General features: G+C 55.9%; 8 protein-coding genes across 8 annotated transcripts; 3 read left to right on the forward strand and 5 right to left on the reverse strand.

The window, feature by feature from the left end:
• Window positions 1-273: 273 nt before the first annotated feature.
• EI97DRAFT_382108 (DUF185-domain-containing protein) lies at window positions 274-2,132 on the forward strand (the record flags this gene model as incomplete). Its single annotated transcript, XM_033795842.1, has 4 exons — window positions 274-447; window positions 501-764; window positions 824-1,028; window positions 1,105-2,132. 4 exons carry the CDS (start codon window positions 274-276, stop codon window positions 2,130-2,132), a joined length of 1,671 nt encoding a protein of 556 aa, XP_033651656.1.
• Window positions 2,133-2,430: 298 nt separating this feature from the next.
• Window positions 2,431-3,673, reverse strand: EI97DRAFT_382178 (phospho-2-dehydro-3-deoxyheptonate aldolase-like protein; the record flags this gene model as incomplete). The annotated part of the gene is made up of 3 exons (XM_033795845.1): window positions 2,431-2,711; window positions 2,776-3,555; window positions 3,628-3,673. 3 exons carry the CDS (start codon window positions 3,671-3,673, stop codon window positions 2,431-2,433), a joined length of 1,107 nt encoding a protein of 368 aa, XP_033651657.1.
• A 1,101-nt stretch (window positions 3,674-4,774) lies between these two features.
• EI97DRAFT_460512 (uncharacterized protein) lies at window positions 4,775-5,919 on the forward strand (the record flags this gene model as incomplete). Its single annotated transcript, XM_033801119.1, has 2 exons — window positions 4,775-4,855; window positions 4,909-5,919. The coding sequence occupies 2 exons, from the start codon at window positions 4,775-4,777 to the stop codon at window positions 5,917-5,919; spliced, it is 1,092 nt and encodes a 363-aa protein (XP_033651658.1).
• A 693-nt stretch (window positions 5,920-6,612) lies between these two features.
• EI97DRAFT_402958 (uncharacterized protein) lies at window positions 6,613-7,739 on the reverse strand. The gene is made up of 2 exons (XM_033796494.1): window positions 7,495-7,739; window positions 6,613-7,431 (listed from the first exon to the last, which is right to left on the reverse strand). The coding sequence occupies exons 1-2, from the start codon at window positions 7,645-7,647 to the stop codon at window positions 6,772-6,774; spliced, it is 813 nt and encodes a 270-aa protein (XP_033651659.1). The 5' UTR covers window positions 7,648-7,739; the 3' UTR covers window positions 6,613-6,771.
• A 131-nt stretch (window positions 7,740-7,870) lies between these two features.
• Window positions 7,871-10,392, forward strand: EI97DRAFT_469078 (uncharacterized protein). The gene is made up of 2 exons (XM_033801691.1): window positions 7,871-9,416; window positions 9,499-10,392. Exons 1-2 carry the CDS (start codon window positions 8,133-8,135, stop codon window positions 10,093-10,095), a joined length of 1,881 nt encoding a protein of 626 aa, XP_033651660.1. The 5' UTR covers window positions 7,871-8,132; the 3' UTR covers window positions 10,096-10,392.
• Window positions 10,393-10,555: 163 nt separating this feature from the next.
• EI97DRAFT_382041 (uncharacterized protein) lies at window positions 10,556-12,286 on the reverse strand (the record flags this gene model as incomplete). The annotated part of the gene is made up of 2 exons (XM_033795836.1): window positions 10,556-11,085; window positions 11,392-12,286. Coding segments are annotated over 2 exons (1,425 nt in total), but the record flags the coding sequence as incomplete, so codon positions are not given.
• On the reverse strand, window positions 12,284-13,223 carry EI97DRAFT_136611 (uncharacterized protein). The gene is made up of 3 exons (XM_033793163.1): window positions 13,172-13,223; window positions 12,636-13,099; window positions 12,284-12,577 (listed from the first exon to the last, which is right to left on the reverse strand). The coding sequence occupies exons 2-3, from the start codon at window positions 12,991-12,993 to the stop codon at window positions 12,456-12,458; spliced, it is 480 nt and encodes a 159-aa protein (XP_033651662.1). The 5' UTR covers window positions 12,994-13,099; window positions 13,172-13,223; the 3' UTR covers window positions 12,284-12,455.
• A 3,364-nt stretch (window positions 13,224-16,587) lies between these two features.
• On the reverse strand, window positions 16,588-20,087 carry EI97DRAFT_444406 (DUF1765-domain-containing protein; the record flags this gene model as incomplete). Its single annotated transcript, XM_033799899.1, has 3 exons — window positions 16,588-17,419; window positions 17,469-19,039; window positions 19,092-20,087. The coding sequence occupies 3 exons, from the start codon at window positions 20,085-20,087 to the stop codon at window positions 16,588-16,590; spliced, it is 3,399 nt and encodes a 1,132-aa protein (XP_033651663.1).
• Window positions 20,088-20,148: the final 61 nt, after the last annotated feature.

Consider the following 20,148-nt stretch of genomic DNA (forward strand, 5'->3'; position numbering starts at 1 on the left):
ACGAGTGAACGAGTATCTCAGGCTACAGTTGCTGCAACCCGTGGAAGATGAGAAATATATCTTGCGTGGGCGAGCCATGGCGGACAGGTATGAGACGCAGCGAGTTGGGTGGTGTTGGTTCGATGGTTGATATGAGGTTCCGACGAAGTTGGTGTTCACAGTGCCAAGAAATGCCGCCGCTTTTGTCTCGTGTGGGTTTGTTGGACGCTCATGCTCACATCCAGGTACGACAGATAACGCCATGTCTATACAAATATAGCACGAATAATGACGATGCAAACTCTTTCCATATTCCGGGGGGCGCTGCGGTGTCGCGGACCACAGCGCGCAATCATACACAGAGGTGCGCAATTCGGCATCCGGTGGTCGTCTAATGCGACGGCGAGCGCGGACGGGGAGAGGCGGTGGTCGACGCCGCTGGCGAAGTCGCTGGCTGAGGCGATATCTGTATGAAGTTGCCCTTGGTCAAAGTTGAAGATACAGCCTTAACGCATATGCAGACCACCGGACCCATCTCCGTGGCATCGTACATGCGCCAATGCCTCACGTCGCCCGAAGGCGGATACTACACGCGACACACGGCGGGGCGCGATCAATTCGGCGCGAAGGGGGACTTCATTACGAGTCCCGAGATTAGTCAGGTCTTCGGCGAAATGGTGGGGATATGGCTGTATACGGAGTGGTTGGCGCAGGGCAGGAAAGAAAAGGTGCAGCTGGTTGAGGTGGGACCTGGGAGGGGGACACTGATGGATGACGTCCTGAGGGTAGGGAGCCAAAGAGAAATGATGCTGGGGATGAGGAGTGGAGTGCTGAGGTCCTGCAGACCATCACGTCGTTCAAGCCGTTTGCGGACAGTCTCGAGGCCATCTACATGATTGAAGCGTCGCCGCATCTCCGGGCGCAGCAGTCGCGGCTGCTTTGCGGCAACGAGGACCTAAAAACAACAGACTTAGGGTGGACGAATACCTGTAAAGATATACCTGGATGTCAAATCATTTGGGCGGAGGACTTGCGATTCGTTCGGAAGGGTATGTATAGCGAGCCTAAGGCAGATACTCCTGCCAGTCTTCATACTACGGACATGCCAGACTAACCTCATCACAGAAGCAACACCCAATCCGTTCATCCTGGCCCACGAATTCTTCGACGCCCTCCCCATCCACGTCTTCCAGAACGTGGCGTCCTCCAGCATCCCCCCCTCGTCTACCATCCTCACCCCAACGGGGCCTATAAAACCCAGAGACGGCTCGACGCATGCGCCGCAGAACCAGTGGCATGAACTCGTCGTCACGCCAGTGCCGCCGTCGTCCACGTCCTTCACAGCATCGAGCGGCGACAACAAGGCAGAAGAGAGACCGGAATTCCAGCTCACGGTATCAAAGTCCCCCACACCGCATAGTTTGTACCTCCCGCAGCTGTCGGAGCGATACAAGGCCCTCGCGAAGACCCCCGGCGCCATCATCGAGATCAGCCCCGAGAGCCTAGCGTACGTGGCCGATTTCGCGACCCGCATCGGGGGCGAGGATCCTACTCATTCTCCTTCACCGAAAGCCACCCACACCGCATCACCATCAACATCCACCTCACGGCAGAACCCCACATCCTCTCAATCAACAGTAACATCAACAACACCGTTCAAAAAACATCCCTCCGGCTGCGCCCTCATCCTCGACTACGGTCCCGCCTCGACCATACCCGCCAACACGCTCCGCGGCATACGCGCGCACAAGCTCGTCTCGCCCTTCATCGGCGCAGGCACCGTCGATCTCTCCGCCGACGTGGATTTCCTGGCCCTGGCGGAGACGGCCATCAAGAGCTCGCCTGGAGTGGAAGTGCATGGACCCGTTGAGCAGGGCTGGTGGTTACAGGGTCTTGGGGTTGGTGAGAGGGTGAAGCGGTTGGTGAGGATGCAAAGGGCGAGGCTTGAGGCTGTGGAGAAGGGTGAGGGAAAGGCGGAGGATGCGCAGAAGTTGGAGGAGGAGATGAAGAGGTTGGAGAGCGGGTATAAGAGGCTGGTGGATCGGGGCCCCACGGGTATGGGCAGGATTTACAAGGCGTTGGCGGTGCTGCCGTTTGATGAGGCGGCGCCGGTAAGGCGACCGGTGGGGTTTGGCGGCGATGTTGTGGCATAGGGCGGTAGAGTGTATGGGTTTTGATACAGAGTTGTACGTATACATGTAGCATAACATCTTCTTGGCATAGCCTGTCAGCATTCAAGTCCCGGACTTCTGCAACAAAGAAAATCATGTCTATTTCCATTCCCTAGAAGAGGGCAAGACTGTCGTCTCTATATATACCCATATAAGACCTTGAAACCCCTGGCGCCCCTTTTCGGATGACTAATACGCAACTGGCAAACCTACCTCAAGTCATATATTTTCAAGATGACACCACCCAGTGTCCCGACAAACTACCAACGCCGGCAGGTTTCTAATGCACCCCATTCGCGCCTTGCAGCTTCTTCCGTCTCTGAGCGACGGCCTGCGCCAACTCCTCCAAGACGGTGGCGGTCGTATCCCAATCGATGCACGCGTCGGTGATGGAGACACCCTTCTTGAGCCCCTTGGGGCCCTCGGGCGGAACCTTCTGGTTGCCCTCGTTCAAGTTGGATTCGATCATGACGCCGACGATGCCGGTCTCACCCTCGCGGAGCTGGTCGGCGACGACACGGGCGACGATTGGCTGATTCCTATGGTTCTTGTTGGAATTTCCTAGTCCGTAGTGTTAGCCAACTCACGAATATTTATTTGGTCGGACGTTTGGGAGGTGGCATACCATGCGAGCAGTCGACCATCATGACCTCGGGAAGGTTCTTCTTGCGCAGGGCTTCTCGCGCCGCCTTGATGCTTTCCTTGTCGTAGTTGGTGCCCTTGGTTCCACCGCGCAGAATCACGAAGCAGTGCTCGTTGCCGCTCGTCCTGGTGATGGAAGCAAGGCCCTGCTTGTTCACGCCCATGAAGTGGTGCTGTGCTGCGGCGGCGCCAATGGCGTCGACTGCTACGGTGAGGCCACCATCGGTGCCATTCTTGAAGCCTATGGGGAAGGAGAGGCCAGAGGCGAGCTCGCGATGGAGTTGGGACTCGGTGGTGCGTGCGCCAATGGCTCCGAGGGAGATGAGGTCGGCGAGGAACTGGGGAGAAATGGTGTCGAGCATTTCGGAGGCGATGGGCATGCCCAAGGAGGTGAGGTCGACGAAGAGCTTGCGCGAGATGCGCAGGCCCTTGTTGATGTGGAAGCTCCCGTCGATGTCTGGGTCGTTGATCAGGCCTTTCCAGCCGACGGTGGTGCGGGGCTTCTCGAGGTAGGCGCGCATGATGATGAGGAGGTTGTCGGAAAGCTTGTCGGCGACGGCCTTGAGGCGCTGGCAGTACTCGATGGCGGCTTCCGGGTCATGCAGCGAGCATGGGCCGACGACGACGAGGAGGCGGTCATCCTTTTGCGTGATGATGTTGGCGGCGGCTTTGCGACCCTCGATGACAGTGTCTTCAGCATGGCGAGGGATGGGAATTTCGCGGGAGAGCAGGGCGGGTTGGATCAACGGGTCGTAACCCAAGACTGGACTGAGTTAGCAGTGCTGAGGGTAACTGATAAAGCAACACAAGTGAACAACCAAACGGCAGTACTCACCGCGCACATCGTCGCTGACGTGTCTGGACTCCTCAAAGGAAGGCATTTCTGCGGATTGAGGGTTATGAGGTGCGGCGGCCATGGTAGAGGGACGGAATGGGCGCCTTTTATAGCTGGCAAACGTGGTGAGCACATGCAATGGTCGTCGTGGTATGACATGACTGCATCGGGGATCGGAAAGGGACGGGCATACCTCGGAGCGATCCAGTAGAAAGGCGATCTGAGAACAGGTGCGTGTAGGGGGTTGCCACCTAAATCGAGCCCGTCGGGGGTTCTGTCCTAAATTATACGAGGTGAGCGGGGGAGAAGGGGAGGAAGGGAGGGAGAGGTGTTGAGGGGCCGCGATTCGGAGAGGGTTGATTCATTATTCCCAACTTTTCTGAGCTCACCGCCTTTGGGCTTGGCGAGGGTCTTCTACTTATCGATAGGGAATAGCGGGGTGCACATGTGAATCCTGCCGTCACACAAGCCAACTCGGGTCCATCGTCACAAGTATTCGTTTGCACTTCCACCACGACAAGAGAAGACGAAGAAAGAGATGGGCACGGCGATGGGAAGCGATCGAACAAAAGCGCCGTTGTCGGTCCGCAGCTCTCTACACAGTACTCCGTAGATTGATTTATTATCCGCTTTACGAGCACGTCTGCCGATCCTTACCAGCCACAAAAACACCACGATGCACCGCCACGACTCGTCCAGCTGCACCGTCCAGCTCCCAACTCCAGCTCCAGGTCATCCTCTCCATCCGAGCCCCGTCACTCGGCCATGATGAGCGCAACCTGCGCAGCCTGCAGCCAGCTGGAAGCCTGATAGATCCTTTCGCTGCGTCTATGCACCGCCGTATTCCTCCCGTCACCGCTTCACGTTCCCTACCCTACCATGCAGGAACCCTTCGCTTTCCCATCACCCATCTGAAACACGCAGCCCTGGAAAGACCTCGCAACTGGCCCCTGATACTTACACCCAAGACGCCCCTCAGGTTCACCCCGTCACAGAACAGCCGCGACCACAACACTCTCTCCTTCTCGGCCGCAATCCGTTTCCGCACGCTCATTATTTCCAGCACGTTGAGCGTGCTGCCGTCGCTTTCGTCTCAACTTCGGTTGCTGGAACACTGAAGGTTTAAATAATAAAGAAACAAACAATAATGTTTGCATCCCACACGAAGCGGCCGAGAGACGACGAGGAAGGGGACACTGGCCGCTTGGACGATGAGAGGTACATCAAGGTGGGTGTTCACCATTGCCGACCCTTCATGGCTCAACCCTAAACTCAACACAGAGAGTCCGCTCATGGGCTTCCCGGTACGCTGCCGAACCCTCGCACTCCAGAGTACCCGACCGGCCCTCAGTGTTGGTCTCGTTGACACCACTACCTCCCGACCTGGCCACTCTGACTCCGGCCAACTCGTCCCCTAGCGATACCGAAGTGTACTCTCCGCACCGCCTTCAGAATGCCCTCCAACCCGACAACGCACGCCTTTCCTCGCCACGGGCCCCAACCATCGTGCGCGGCGGCGGCGTCGATATGGACATGGACGACACGGAAATGGACGACCGAGATTCCGACGATCACGATGATTTCGACATGGTGCACAGCCCGCCGTACGATGGCTCGTTTTCCGGTCTGTTTTCGCAGCCCTTGCGCCCGGCCAAACTAGATTCAACCCTCTTCAGGAGAAGGGGTTCTGTGGGCGAAGATGAGGGCATTGGAGGCAACGCCACAGGCAGGCTTCCGACACCCATGTATCCCAATTTTCCTCCTGCCACTACGGCAGTTCCTGCGCTGAGGAGTTGCGATGGGCTATTGTCAGCGGGAACCGGCGGTCCTACTTTGCTAGGCGTACCAAATCCCCACCACCCGAACTTCATTCCCATCCCACACGTACCACCAGTTCCACTGCCAAAGAAGCACGCCCACATCATCGACCACGACCGTGCTAGGCGGATGCCGTCGCCCATCTCTGAAGACGAAGATCTCCCAGACACGCCCACTGCATGGACGCAGAGCCAGCTTGAGCGGCTGAGCGTGACGGGCGAGCGGCAGTTCCACATGGAAATCGAGGAGTCTACCCCCGTACCTGCTGCAAGCGTTGCAACTACGGATCTCTCTACTTCTGCACATCCCGAAGGCTCCGAACCCCCAGGCGTGCTTACGACGCCGACGCGAGGCCGCAAGCGGAGCGGCGCTCTTTCCTCGGGCAGAGGAAGATTTAGCATGGGGTATAGGGAGGACTGCGAAAAGTGTCGGATGAGGGTCCCGGGACATTATTCGCATTTTCTTCCGAATTAACTGAGCCAGTGAGCGAGCGAGCGACAGAGCTTTCTTTCTTCCTTTCTTTTCCTGACTGGTTTCTTTTCAATTGGTTCTGGCGTTGCCTGGGTAGGTCTGCCAAGGAAGGGCTGATATGGTAGGATCGGTTTACGTTTTCGAAGGTACCTACTGGGCATGGCAGAAACTCGGGAGGAGCAAGGGGTTCTTATTGTGTATGTCTAGTGATATTTGAGCCGGCGAAGTGTTTTGGGAGCATCTTATACCTACATATACCTACATAGCGACGGAGCGGGAGCGTGGTTCTTCTCCTGCATTATCTCGAATTATCCATCATCTTTTTCCTTCCAGGCGATTGGGGTAGTAGCTTTGTGGCGTCAGGAAGGCTTTTCCTTTTGTTGATGAGACAGCATCTCCATATCTACACATGTCCATCCTCTCTGGCCGAGTGAACTATTATAGTATAGCTACGAATTTCCCAATACCGGTTCCGAAGAACTCCCTTTGCCTCTCTATTCGCGATCGACACACTACTAAATAGGCCGACATCTCCGTTCGGCATGTGACTTGGACGGCACATGGGTTCCAAGGTTTCCTCTAGGACCCGTGCTAGTTCGATAGAGCACATGTTACCGGTCTTATTGCAGCGATCTTATCAACCCCCGGCGCGGTGAGGAAACAGTGGACCGATACTTTGGTGTTAATAGTTCTGGGAGCACATATGATCGGGTCTTTGGACATTACTTCATTATCCTCTAGATTGATCAAACATGAAGATCTAGAAGCCAAAAACATGTGACTGCATTCAATCAAAAGGGTATCGCCGAACCGAACGCCGTGACATGTTCCTATCTTAAGAGCGATTATATGTTCTCAGTCATATGCATTCTCATACGGATCACCGTCGTCGATGTCGTCGTCATCGCCGTTGTCGAAATACCGCTCGGCGTTGTAATCGTCTCCCGACTCTTCCGAGTCGCTCGACACGGCAGACCAGCTATCCTCCTCGTCCACAGCCTCGGGCTTCTCATTGCCCTCCTCATCCTCCTCGTCATAGTCCTCATCGACGTCTTCCCCGCCCCGTTCCTCCAAATCGCGTAACCGCTGCCCTTGCATAGCCATGTAACTGTCAATCTTCGACGCGGCGGTTGCGGACCTAGCGACCTGGAGCGTCTTGCGCTTCTTGTTCTGGTTCGCATCACCGTCGGCCCCATTGGTCGTGGGGCCCTCGAGCAAAGACTGTAGCTCCGGTGGGAAGAGCTCCGTGACGTAGGGCCGCGTATCGAGTTTCGGTATCCTGCGGCGTACCTTTGTGTACTTGGACGTGTACGTCTGATTATCGGTGAAGGGGTTGAAGAGTGCAGTCGCGGATGGCGGAGCTTCGTTGTGCCTCCTCTTCTTCCCGCTCTTCATGCCGTCGTTGAGGATGGTGTAAAAGGGCCCATCATGGATGCGCTCGCGCACGGCTAAGTAGTGGCGTATGGTCGCTCTCTCTCCCTCGGTGGGCGGAGGTGCTTGCGGTGGCGGTTTTGCCTTTTTCGCATGAGAGTCAGTATACCATGTAACGAAGAAATCCTAATTTCATAGAGAACCCACAGGGAATCGCTCAACGGGACCTTTCTCGATTTTCAGACCCGTGAGATCCCAGCCAACCTCGACGCCTCCGATCGTGAGGCCGCGAGACGGATTGAATGCACCGCCGGCGCGGCCCGCTCTTGAACCGCCGCGGCCTCCTCCACGGGGAGCCATGACCGGTCGAGTGGTAGGGAGCGTATATTTACTCTTGATAAAGGAGAGTAAACAAAATGTGCCTCGCTTCAAATGAAGTCCTCGTTTCGTCGTTTCAAAGGTCCTGTTGTATGAGCAGTCACCAATAATTTTAGGTTGTCAGTTCTGCCCCTTCTCACCGCCCGCGCGTCGCCCCGCATTTAGCGTTCCCCACTCGGCGTGGACTAAGACAACGTCCATTGAAGATAGCAGGCCATCACTGTACACATTAAGCCTTCGAGTATCCGATGGTCTAGCTTATGGGCAGAGCTTTCCAGGCCACTGTAAACCTGTCGAATAGAGGAGAACAGCCGGGACACCCTCATCAGCTCTGCACCCGCTTCAACCCGAGCACGAAGCCGCCACGAACGCGTCGAGTTCGCCTACGCGTAATCACATGAGCGGCGCTTTTTCGCCATCATCATTGAAAAGATATCTTTAGAGGTGCTCCGGTCGAAACAAGACCCATGGCGACTACGACGGTGCTGGATGCGTTATCGGCGCATCTGAAACAAGTCCAAGAGGATCCGAGCATACCACTTGACGAATCACTCATAGAAAAGGGCGAGCTATACACAAGCACGAACGAGTATCGACAATCAGCATGGACGGAGACGAAGCTTCTCTTCCAACAGCTGGCAATTCTACTGCCGAATCTGCAGCAGGACCCTTCGCCGCTAATACGTTTCATCCTCAAGCTAACCACGCCCTACACGTTCGATGATATCAAGGATCTGGACTTTGAGATAGGTCTGCAACTGGCAGCCGAACCATTCCACAGCCTCCTTCTCTCCCTCCTGGAAAAGGCCGCTTCTAATAGCAGCCATGTGCAGATGCTCGCAAACCGTCCGAATATCGTCTATGCCATCGTCCGCCTGTGGCTTTGTACTAAGGATACGGCGGTGGCCACACAGGCTGCCGATCTCCTAGTGTCTTTACTGCGGGCCTCGAAAGACGAGTCAATGGCCGATGGTGGGGAAGTGCAAGTGTACCAGTACGGCAGGGCACCCATCTGGAAGCGTCTCTTCCACGACCAGAGCATATACAGACTCTACTACCACTACACATCTATCCGAGACATATCCCAAGACATTGAACCAGTGCTTGATAAAAGCAGCAAAACCATTGCGCAAGGGAGGTTGCTTCAGTGGCTATACCAGGTCGGTCAGCTGAGTTGGGAGATCCTGACGGCAAGCCACATGCCGGAAATCGAGAGAAAGGTCGGGCTCGCGGAAGGGCAAGGCTTGCTTCACTATGCCGCCCTCAAGATGGTGGATACAGCGGACGACGTGCTGATGCACCTCACTCTGATCGACTTCTTCGCCGATCTCATCAAGAATGTGAAAACGCCTACTCAGGCCAACACATCCAGTGTATCACTTGACTTCCTTAAAGAACACAACATACACAAGTCGATCATTGATAACCATACCGCGAAGGACCGAAGTCTGGAACAAGGGTTCCTCCACTCGCGCACTGCCCACTACATAGCGGAATATGTCTCCAGCTATCCCGACGATTCTGAGAATAGCGCCGAGACGCTCACCATTCGACAGTACGTGCAACGGAAGGTGCGGGAACTGGATCCTTCTGATCTCAGCATCATTGCTGCTATGCCGCGGACGAGTTTGATTCCGCGGCATGCGGCCGATTTGAGAGGCGATGGATGTGTGGTTCTAAACATACCCTTCCGGAAGACCACGCCGGATGCTCTCAAGACCCTGGCAGCGGTGTTTCATGGGCCTCAGCGGGTGAGTGCAATGCCTTCGAACCAATCCGCCTGAATATCCAAAATCATATCGAGATTCAGAAACTAACGGGATACAATAACAGGAAGAGATCACCTTCCCGCTTTCCTCTGCTCACCCTCCCGCATCCCCCGCACGCATCTCAGAAGAGCGCGTCTGCGCCCGCCTCCTCACCTACCTCTACCTCACCAAGAACCCCACCTTCTTCTCCGATTTGATTTCCCACGCCGACACGGTCGCCATGACGGACACGGCCCTCGCTTCTCTCACCGTCCTCTCCGCCCTCATCACGTCCAACTGGGAGACGGGCTCCCCCTCGCAAGAAGCCCTTTACCTCTCCGACGATCCAACCGCGATCCAGCAAGCGCGGTCATTCCCGCACTCCGGTGTCGCCCTCGTACTCGATTCCGCCCTCAGCGGTGCGGTACTGCCGTACTTGCTGCGGCCGCCCAAGTCCTTCTCCAACCTCGTGGGTGGGCGAGGCGGCGCCGAGAATGCGGCGTACAAGGTTGCGGTCGCCAAGTTCGACGTCGTCAAGTTGTTGTATGACGGGCTGGTACGTGCGGGCGAGGGTGGTGGTGGGTATGGAGTGGTGGTGGATATGTTGAGGAGGAGGATCAATGAGGGCGTCTGGGGGAATCTGGATGCGGCCGGGAGTCGGATTGCGACGTTAGGGGCATGAGAGAGAAGATACTGCGAGTGGGGAGGGGCTGGAGGTTCGTTGGACCCCCAAGCAACGCGGGACGCAACCTGGATCCAGTGCCTTATTCAAAGGGTGTGACGATGCCGGGAAGGATTACTACACGTCGGCGGGATTGGCGTCTGTTAGCTCAGCGATCGGTTGGTCATATAGAAAAGGTGGAGATGATGGAGATGAGCAAATCTATCATTTGTATCTACTGTATGCAACAAGGGCAAGCGAGTAATGTATACAATATATCTATGGTAGTCACAAATGCTAATCGAGGCGCCATTCAGGGAGAACCACCTCCCAATGCCCAGGTCATATAGGTATCGTAAAACTCCAGAAGCCAAGAGAGATGGAGAGGAAGCAATCAAAACCCCTCCATCCTCACAAAACCCAGGGACCTAGTATGGTATGCACCAGTTGATCCCAACCTTGACTCCAACGTCTTCTCCCCTCAAAACCTCACATAGCGATCCACACTCTCGCCACTTCCCATGAGGTAATTCACCCCAATCTGCCTCTCCCCGACGCTCACACTGACAAACACATCCACGACCCGCTTCTCCTCCCGGATATGTGCGAACCCCCCTCCGGAGCCCATCTCCCCGCCACCACCACCAGCACTACCGCCCGCAAAGCCGCAACCCTCCACGCCAGCGTTAGTATTGTTACTAAGCGGCAACCAACCGCCCTCGTCCAACTCGACCATCTCGCCAATCCCCTCCTCGAGCTTGACCACCTGCAGCGCCACCATCCCCGCGCCGTACGAATCCCACACGCCCTCCCTCCGCCGGCACGTCAGCAGAAGGCTGATGGCGCGACGCCGGATGATGGGGTCCCGGCAGCGGCAGGCGGTGACGAAGAGGGGTACGATGGGCGAGAGCTCAAAGGACGGGGTGAATGCGGGCGGACGCTTTTTGGAGGCGGGTTTCGTGGCGGGGGGTTTTGGGGTTAGCGGGGGGGAGGTGCTGGGGAGGCTGCTGACTGAGGGGCTGGGGAGGGGAGTCGTAGTCTGGGAAGGGGGGCCATGGGGGTGGTGAGGGTGAGGGTGAGGGTGAGGGTGATGATGATGAGGCGGTTGGGGTTCGGAGAGGAAGTTCAGGGTCGAGCAGCCTGGAGGGGGTGACGGTGTCGATGTCCCTGGGCGCGGAGCTATGGGTCGTCCGGTCTGGAAGGGGCTGGGGATCGGGGAGAGGGCATGCGGTGGTGAGGCCGAGGAGCGCGTGGAATTCGATCTCGACCGAAGATCGTTGTTGTTTTTGCTGTTGGTCGTTGTTGTCGTTGGTGGACAGGGCGGTTTCACGAGGGCGGGTAGGGTCTCTGCCAAATCGACTATGGTTTTGAACTGGCCTACAAAGGGGTCCCAGGACAGTTCGTTGCGGACGGGGGAGGCGCCCGCGGCGACAATGGTGCGCGCCATGAGGTAATAGATCTTGATCAAGCTGCAACCGGCTTGCGTCTTGGCGTCGATGGGGGCCCCGGACATGGGGAGAAAAGCCTGGAAGTGGTCGAAGGTGAGTTCGAAGGCGTCCATGGAGGCCATGAGCTGCGTGTAGATGTGCAGCCAGGTGGGATTCTCCGTTGCGCGCGGGTTGATGTTGGCGACGCCGGCGATCCACATCATGCAGCGGAGGAGGCCGACGAGGTCGTTTCGGGCTTGGGAGACGGAGGTGTAGGCTACGGGGATGATGGGGCACTCGGGAGGGCAGTCGATGCTGTAGTCGTAGGGTGAGGCGTTGTCGGAGAAGGTCATGGCTTGGAGGTCGAAGCGGAAGAGGACACTGGCAATGGATTCGTTCACTGGCGGGCCCCGGGCATGCAAGAGTACGTCTTGCCGATGCTGGCATAGGATCCGCAGGCCGTTGCGGAGATGCATGTTGGCCGCCCTATAGTTTCCCGCCAGGTTCTCGTAGCATGTGAAGATGATGCAGGCTATGAGGATCTTCTCCACGTCCACCCTGCCTGCCTGGTGCGCCGTGAGAAGGTCGTTGGAATGCTTGACGGCTTGCATGTACTGCAAGAAGGCAAAGTCGCTGTTCCCCGCATTGAAAATGGGCGTGCTATTCTCGAAGCGTTCATGCAGGGTGCTCAGGGCGAGAATGCCATGTTTGATGGCTGGCTCAATGTGGCTCAACTGCAGAATCTTTTGACTCCAAAGATCCGAATCGAAGAACTCGGTCCATTGGGGTAGCGTGTGAGTCTGAAAGTAGTGAAAGGATCTATTCTCCGCCGCCTCGGGGGAGAGACTTCTTGATGGGTTCCTGGGGACACTGGTTGGGCGGGGTCTCTGAGGCACGACCAGAAAGGAGGGATTCCTGAACGAAGCTGCAGCGGCCGGAGAGCCGTCTCGATGCTTAGCAGCATGTTTGTATCCCCCGCACTTGCGGCCGGATTTTGTGCAGCGTAAACACTCTGGCTTCGTCTCGTCGCATTTGACCCGGCGTGTCCTGGAGGGACTTATAGTCAGAATCGTGTGCTTACAACGAGGGGTTGCAGTGAGTTGATTGCACCCGTTCAGAGGTGAAGGAGAGAGCCTACCGGCATGTTTCGCAGCCAGTCTTCACTCGTAGCTTGTACTGGCGCTCCAGCTGACGCAGCTTCACTTCGTCCATGGTGGTTTAGAGGGGCGATTTGATGTTGTTGTTGATCTAGTGTATTCTCTACTCCGTACCCGGTATCTATCAGAACGTCGTCGAAGTCGTAGCCGTGGATGTCATGGCAGGGTGCCTGACGACCATGTCTACACTTCTGGACTTGTCTGATCTTAATATGACGGCCATGAGGGGGGTCCGTCCCACAAGGCCGGGCGGGTGGCGGAGTAGCCTCACCTTGGGCAGGGCTACGAAGATTGGGGTGAGCACTGACGAGATGGATTGGTTGGAGCAAAACCATGGTTGGGGAAAGCCTGCGATGTCAGATTAAGGTTGTTGGCAAGGCGCTAAGCTGGTTTGGGGGCCTCGTGCACGGCTACCGCCCGGCCCCTTTTCCCGGCTCGAATCTGCCTTGCCGTCAGTACAAGTAGGGACTCGACAGAGCAGTAGTCTTGGTACAGTCTACCCTGTGCACGAACATCTCTTCTCCTATAGAAATCAACTCATCCAACTTCGCAACTTCGCGCCTGTTGGACTGGGACTTGGGTTGCGGAAATTGCCGGTTTGCGGCTCGTCGGCTTCGTGGTTGACTAGACTAGCTGTAGACAGAAAGTCAACAGCTGTTAGGTCCACTGCTTCAGGGTGAATGCCCTAGGTATCGAGACTTCTCACCCTCTTAATCACTGCTCGCTCGCGCATCAAAATGTTCCGCCCAAGTCGTCAAAGAAAGCATGCCCATAGCCTTCCAACACGGGGTTGCCGATGAGCGTGTCTCTGCATCTTCACAATCGGGAAAAAGTCGACGTCCATTATTATTCGCAACTCGGAGTTCGACCCGTTCTTTCGGACCCCACCCCGATCATGGTCAAGCGTGCTGCCGCGTGGGCTCGAATGCATGAGTTTTGGCTTTCCGCGTGGCCACTCCCAGTAGCTAGGTCGTGCACATCGTGCATTCACGTTTCTGTCTCCACGTCATGCAACCCGCCCAAGCGGAGAGTGACGAGCCTACCGCGGTGCGCTGTGTGTCCTAAGCGGTGAGCCAACGGCGTCCATCAACAAGCTGCAACCGAGGCCAACTGAAGCGTGTAGATAACATGGCTGCGCACTTTCGAGCCCCGCGGTCTACCGTTTGAATGTTGTTTTGTCCAGAGTCTAGAGTATCATCTGCTGGAGCATGGAGCTTATGAGAGTTTTGGATCTATGCTGGGACGCTGACTACGGAGTACCTGAAGTCAATCCTCTACCTATGATGTCCACATAATCGGTGTTGGTGGGACAAGGCATGGGTCGCTTTTCCAACGGGAAATCGAATCCTTCGAGCACAGACGTTGATCCTACCACACGGTAACGGCTTAGTCTCCTTATCACGCTCTGCGCCAAGTGGGGCCTCGAATAATAATGGCTTGAGTTCAAGACATGATATGCAGCACTGGAGAATAACGACACGCACGACGGAAGCAACTACGAGTCCCTTTCTTCCTTTCCCGTGAAACGAGTCCAAGGTTGTGAATCCGCACTCCGCAGCTGTAGACTTACCGCCTACCTTTCCCCTTTGGACACGGTGATAAACCATCCCTTCCTCACTCATCACCACCACGACACGCCACAGCTGGCAAAAACATCATCCAAGCGCCGGGGGCGTTCCACTACTGCCGCCTAGAGAACATTCGCTCTCAGCCTCTCACCATCAAACCAGATACCTAGATACGCGTATCCCCATGTCCCTTTCCCTTGTTCCCAATGCTAGCTCAGTCCTCATGCCGACGTCTACCCGACAGCCAACGAGCGAACCCTCGAACCCTCTAACGGTACGCTAGCCACAGTGAGCTAGGGGACTGCAATTCACGTTCCACGCCCCCCGGCGCCATCTCATTGGACGGCATGGTTCTGTTTACTGTGTACAAGATCTTTTCCAGCCCGCCACGGCGCGCTGTTGCGAGCTGACAAACTAGGTGTCGTTTTCCATATCCAGCCTGCCTTATCATCCTTACGAAGTAGTGAATGAAGATTGCAGAGTATGTTGAAAAGCGGTCCATATTTTTCCTACCAGTACACAAGCATGCGGCAGCCTGTCGGAATCCGAGACGTCATATTGAAGACGTACCTCTCCCCTAGGGTATGTACGCACCTCAGTTGACCGTACCTATTACCCAGAAGCGGTATGCCTCGCGAGCGCGCGAACTGTCAATTGCATTTCCCAACCATGAATCTCAATCATACCACTGTAGGTAGGTGCATGACAAGCTGCCTTACAAGTATTAGACCTACACGCCATCTGGAGGCTTGATGCGGAACGTATATTTCTTTTCTTTTCTTCTCTCTTCTTCTCTCTTCTTCTCTTTTCTTTTCTTCTCCTTTCCTTTTACGGAGTACTTGCGATTTACCTTACGGGTATGCCTGTTGCTGTTACCCCGAGTCCTGGCCCACTGCACTGCACTGAGAGAGCGTCCACTGCCGCATAAGGGTACACCCTCTCTCCCTAAACGCGACCAAGATCGGTAAAATCCATTTCCAGAAATTCGCGATTTGAACTTACAACCCGCTGCCTATGGCCCCAACTTCTCTTCAACTACACAGTACACAGTATAAGCCTCGGATGCCTAAAGCACGACGCAGCATACGCGCTCCCTATCTGCCACCATCTCCCTACCATGTACCAACACCTCATTATTAATCAGTCTTAGAATAATCACCACAGCTCCACACACCTACTCCGTACCGTCCCAACGTCCAGAAACACCCATGAAACATGAAACACATCTACCCCCCTGCCACCTGCATCCAAAACGGCACACCACGCGGTCCACGCCACGAGCTACGTAAGCTTATCATCCCCTCCCACCACTCCTCAAGATCCCATCCCTGCCCAGTTTGTCGAGACGTGCATGGAGAATTAGTAATAAGACATGGAAGAGCGGAGAAATACCGCCCATTTCTCATCACCTGAAAAGAGCACAGGATTATTTCATCTACTGTAGTGTATGAATTTCCGGGAATTTCGCTGGCGGGGTCCTATGGTCCATCGCCTCGCAATTCGCCGCTGAACGCGGGCTTCTTTTTGCGAGGGGAAGATGCGAATGATGCGAGGGAGGATACACGACTGGAGTATTTGTACTGTCCCGTCTGTGTACCTCGACTGCACACGGAGCTGCCGGTCAAGGGCAGTAACTCCTGGCAGCCTACTCCGTAGAGCCTAGAAATCCAATAACCATACAAGAATCTCGATTGCTCACCTATGTTCCGGCTTTCCCAACAGGTTCGTTCATCGATGGCATGCATCAATCCATCGATCTCCCACGTATCCGCTCCAAGGTACTTCCCACACTTTCTTCTCCTTTGATCAAAGTGTTTCCCCGTCTCGGTTTCAGATCAACCGTTTCCATTAGGCACAGTATAGTATTCCCTCGCATATCGACTCGTATACTATCACCTTTGTTGCCGGTTGTTCCACGTCGTCGCCGTGCAGTCAAGAACCCAACCGAGTTGACGTCGCTTTTACCATAGATATCTAACAGGTATATCCCCAGCCCCACGAACCGCGCAAAAAAAGAAAAAGAGAAGAACCGGAGCCTCAACATGCCGCCCCAACAAAAATACCCGCAGGAAACGCCTAGGACCCACCTCTCCCAAATGCAGAGTATACATATAATTGTTGTCTGTATGCTTCCCGGAACCGCCTGCATATAGCAGGGTGACTTGCTGCCTGCCGCCCACCGTACTCTACCATACCGATCCATACAACGTGCGCAGAAAGTGAAAAATGCTAAGCCCGCGCTGCCGAAATTGAAAAAGACCATGCAGTGCACCAAGGTAAATGTGTGGAACTACAGCACATAAATCGAAACGGAAAGAAACATTGAAGAGCCACCAATGTCACAAGACGAGGCTCGCGCGATTAGCCCGGCCGCCGAAACGCCTCCACTGCCAGCGTGGGCGTTTCCACATAGCGATCCGACGGCACGCCCTCATTCTTCCTCCGGTCGAAAAAGTTCTGGCACTCGTGGAAGATAAAAGTCCACTCGGCGAGCGCCCGGCCGGCGTAACGGCTGGATGCCACGGCTGCACCCGTAGGTTTGGCACTCTGCACCGCCGTAATGTTGATGCCCTTGTTCTGGAGATGGACTTGGGCGGGGAGCGGGAGCCGGGGCGGGCTGAGCCGCATGGGCTGGTACGCGCCGAAGCGCTTGTCGACCCACTCGAGGGAAAACCGAAAACTGAAGGTACGGTGCGTGGGAACCGATGCGGGAGCCTCAGGAGAGGCGTCCTTGCTTGCAGGAGACTTGTCTCTCCCGCTGGCAGGCGAGGATCCGGGGGTTTTCGTTTCCGCTCGAGTCGAGGCCGCGCTTTTGGGTTTCGCAGGCTGCTTCGGAGAGGCTCCCATGAAGCTCCGCAAGAGACTCCAGCGTCCCTTTGGCGCCTCCTTCTCGCCAAAGTCTGAGTCTTCCGACTGGGCAGAGTCTGGGCGAGGGATGACCTCGGGCAACGCCGTAGCGTCGGACAACCGCCGGGAGTTGGGATTCTGTACAACGCCATCAAAGAAAATAAATGGACCACCGTGGGTGACGACGGGATTGTCGTTACGGATGATAAGAAAACGACGCCCGGGAGCGGGATTACAGGCCTGTGTTGACGGTAAAAGGCCATTTCGAAGCTCAGCTTCCTCACGTAGCCAAAGGTAATGGGCCCAGACGGAGCGTAGTCGATCGCTGAGTGCTTTCATGATATTCCTGTGAGATGATTAGCAAAGAGTTGGACCTAAGTGATGGCAGCACTCACGTCTCCGTGTCCGAGTCTTCACCATCGAAACGAGCCACACGCCAGCACATCAGACGCATGTAATAAGACCGTACCATTGGGCACCAGTGGTTGAACCTGCTCTGGAAAAAGTCCGGCTCCAGGAGAAAATCCATACATAGGCTCGTCTTGCGCCTCTCATCGGCAGTCACTAATGACCAGGTGCTGTAGAGGAAGGCATAGAGCTTGATTTCCGTGGCCGTGTTAAGACTCGCAGTCATCTGTTTGCAGACAGACAGCCAGAAATCCCAGTCGAGGACGGAATGGCCATTGGGGTCCGACTGCTCATAACGGACCAGTATAGCAAAGGCCTCCTCGAGAAAATCGCAGAGGGTGTAGCATGCATTGTTGTCATAGATGGATACCTTCTTAGCCGCCGCTTTCAGGAGACAGACGAAGCCGTCCGCAAACACCCGCCGGGCAGTGCTCAGGTGGGCATTCCGATCAGAGAGGAAGTCTCGTATCAACATGATGAGGCGATTTTCCACCATTTGTCGAGTGGCGTTCGCCGGAGGAATCGGCAAAGTGGAAGCCGAAGCATCTGGGTCGCTCAGAACGTCATCAAAGGTGATGCTCGATGGGCCCATCATGGGCTCCTCTGCTTGCTGTGGCGCGGCATGGCGATTGATGGTAGCATCCAGGTTGGCCAGAATTTGCGCGTGTACCATGAGAAGCCCAGGAACGCACATGCGCTCTGCATTGCTAGGTTCCACAGGAAGAAAGTCCGTCACCAGAATGTGATAGTGTTTCACGAAAACGTAGAACAAATCGCTCTCTGCTCCCGACCATCGCTTCATCCAGGCACCGTACCAGTCCAAACTCGCGGTCCCCAACGGGGGAGAGGCAGGCTGGCGTAGCAATCGCATTGTCTTCATCAGAGATTCAACTTTCAGCGAGTGGAGCGTGGGTGGAAATGACGACACAACGCGGGCGGATATGGCACCAAGTTGATCCTGTCTCGTGACTCCAGATTCGACGAGCACCCGCTTCATCAAGTCCAGCGAAGGGTTCCATAGGCGCACCAGGACGTCGGCAATTCCGGGACAGAAGCAAAACGCGTAGGCGCATGTTTTCCCGCAAAAAGTCACGAGACTGGCGGCAGCGTTGCGCAGAGACATCTTTTCCACTACAAAGCTCAGTTGCGACAAAAGGTTCTGGGTGTAGATGTTGCGGACATTGTGGTAGACCGACTCGGCGAGGAAATCGGATCCAAGGGATGTATTTGAGCCACCGGATTCCGTGGTGGTAGTAGAAGAGCTCTCGGATCGGTCCGCGAGCGCACAGAAGGGTGAAGGCGACATGCGCCACTCCGGCCTTTCCATGATTCCGGAGATGCCCTCGAGTATAGCAGGCCGGTCTGTCCCCGAGACGGATTGGTTATTCCTCCCCGCGAGCAGTTCCAGCAGAGCCGTCCACCATCCGTTTAAAATGTTGGCACGCCGATCAAGATCCTCGGGGCGCAGCTTATGATTTGAAGGATGCGAAGCATAGGAGCGTAGGAAAGGAAGGAGCGTAGTTCGAACTACATTGGCCTTCAAGGCAATGGACTTGGACTGAAATCTACCGAAATGGTCAGCAACCGCAATCGCAAGGAGCGCATGTTACCTGCTTTCGATAGTCCGCCTCCAGCGTCCGGAACACGGTCCATAGCTCGTCCTTCTTGCGAGGCTCCGTCCTGGCGCCCTTCAGCTTCTCAGCAGAGATGTTGGGCGGTATCGGAGGTATATGCTTCGTTGGTGTTGCCGGAGTGGGCGCGAAGTAGGGTAGTTTCTCGGTAGAGAACGACTGGGGGATTTGTGGGATTGCCGGAACGTCCGGGTCAGAGGCAAGCGGTTGCTGATTAGTGCCTGTCGAGCTGAAGAGACCACTAAGTGGACGTTTGGTTCGTTTTGTCAGAGCGCGACCTTTGAGGCCCGACGCAAGGTCGGGCGTGTCGTTTGGTGCGACGCCCTTGGGCGCCGACTTGTCGGGAATGCTCAGGACGCCAGTGAGAGACCTCCGCTTAGACGGCTCTGCAGGTGCCACACCTTTTGCTGCTTCCTCGACCTTGTTTGAACTGTCCTTCGTCTTCGTAGGAGAAGTCGACCTCGATTGCGACGACACCCACGACTTCCGCCTCAGCTTGGAGAGCGAGCGAACCGGAGACTTGGAAGTCGAAGTCTCGGTTTCATGGCGTGCGTCTGGGCGGCTACGACGAGGCGAGTCCTGGGACTGCTCCTGGGTTTTGCTGGAAAATGAGAAGAGCCTCGAGGAGCGGCGCGAGCTGGAAGTATTAATCTGCGGCATCTGCTCCACCCTGGGACCATCCTCGCTTTCCGGGCTCGAGCCGTCCGAGGACGAATACGGGGTCGCATGTCCGCTATCGTTCCGCAGCTCGAGGCCGTCTTCGGACAATCTCGCCTTTAACGAGAGGAGAGAGGGATCGTCGAGGTGCTTGACACGTGGGAAGTGGGTGTAGCTCGCGGCTTTGGGCAGCTGTTCTGTTGCGGCAGGGTCCTTGGGGGCTGAGGGAAAGGCATCGGACGTGCTCCTATGCCTTGTACCGCGGTGGACGTTGGCCAGCAGGTCATGGCTGCCGATGGGCTGGGCGACAGCCTGCATAGTGCGACGAGAAGGGTCGAGGGCAGTTGCCGCTACTGCTCTCACGCACAATGGGCGGTTC

The sequence above is a fragment of the Westerdykella ornata genome, assembly GCF_010094085.1.
Source record: "Westerdykella ornata strain CBS 379.55 unplaced genomic scaffold EI97scaffold_22, whole genome shotgun sequence".
NCBI lineage: Eukaryota > Fungi > Ascomycota > Dothideomycetes > Pleosporales > Sporormiaceae > Westerdykella > Westerdykella ornata.

What these genes read in the sequence shown, in the direction of transcription:
- EI97DRAFT_402958 (XM_033796494.1), bottom strand. Translation starts at nt 7,647, where the DNA reads ATGGCTCCCCGTGGAGGAGGCCGCGGCGGTTCAAGAGCGGGCCGCGCC. An exon ending in GTCCCGTTGAGCGATTCCCT is followed by an intron (nt 7,432 to 7,494) that starts GTGGGTTCTCTA and finishes CATGCGAAAAAG; the next exon opens with GCAAAACCGCCACCGCAAGC.
- EI97DRAFT_469078 (XM_033801691.1), top strand. Translation starts at nt 8,133, where the DNA reads ATGGCGACTACGACGGTGCTGGATGCGTTATCGGCGCATCTGAAACAA. An exon ending in TGTTTCATGGGCCTCAGCGG is followed by an intron (nt 9,417 to 9,498) that starts GTGAGTGCAATG and finishes ATACAATAACAG; the next exon opens with GAAGAGATCACCTTCCCGCT.
- EI97DRAFT_136611 (XM_033793163.1), bottom strand. Translation starts at nt 12,993, where the DNA reads ATGGTTTTGCTCCAACCAATCCATCTCGTCAGTGCTCACCCCAATCTT. An exon ending in GCTGCGAAACATGCCGGTAG is followed by an intron (nt 12,578 to 12,635) that starts GCTCTCTCCTTC and finishes CCTCGTTGTAAG; the next exon opens with CACACGATTCTGACTATAAG.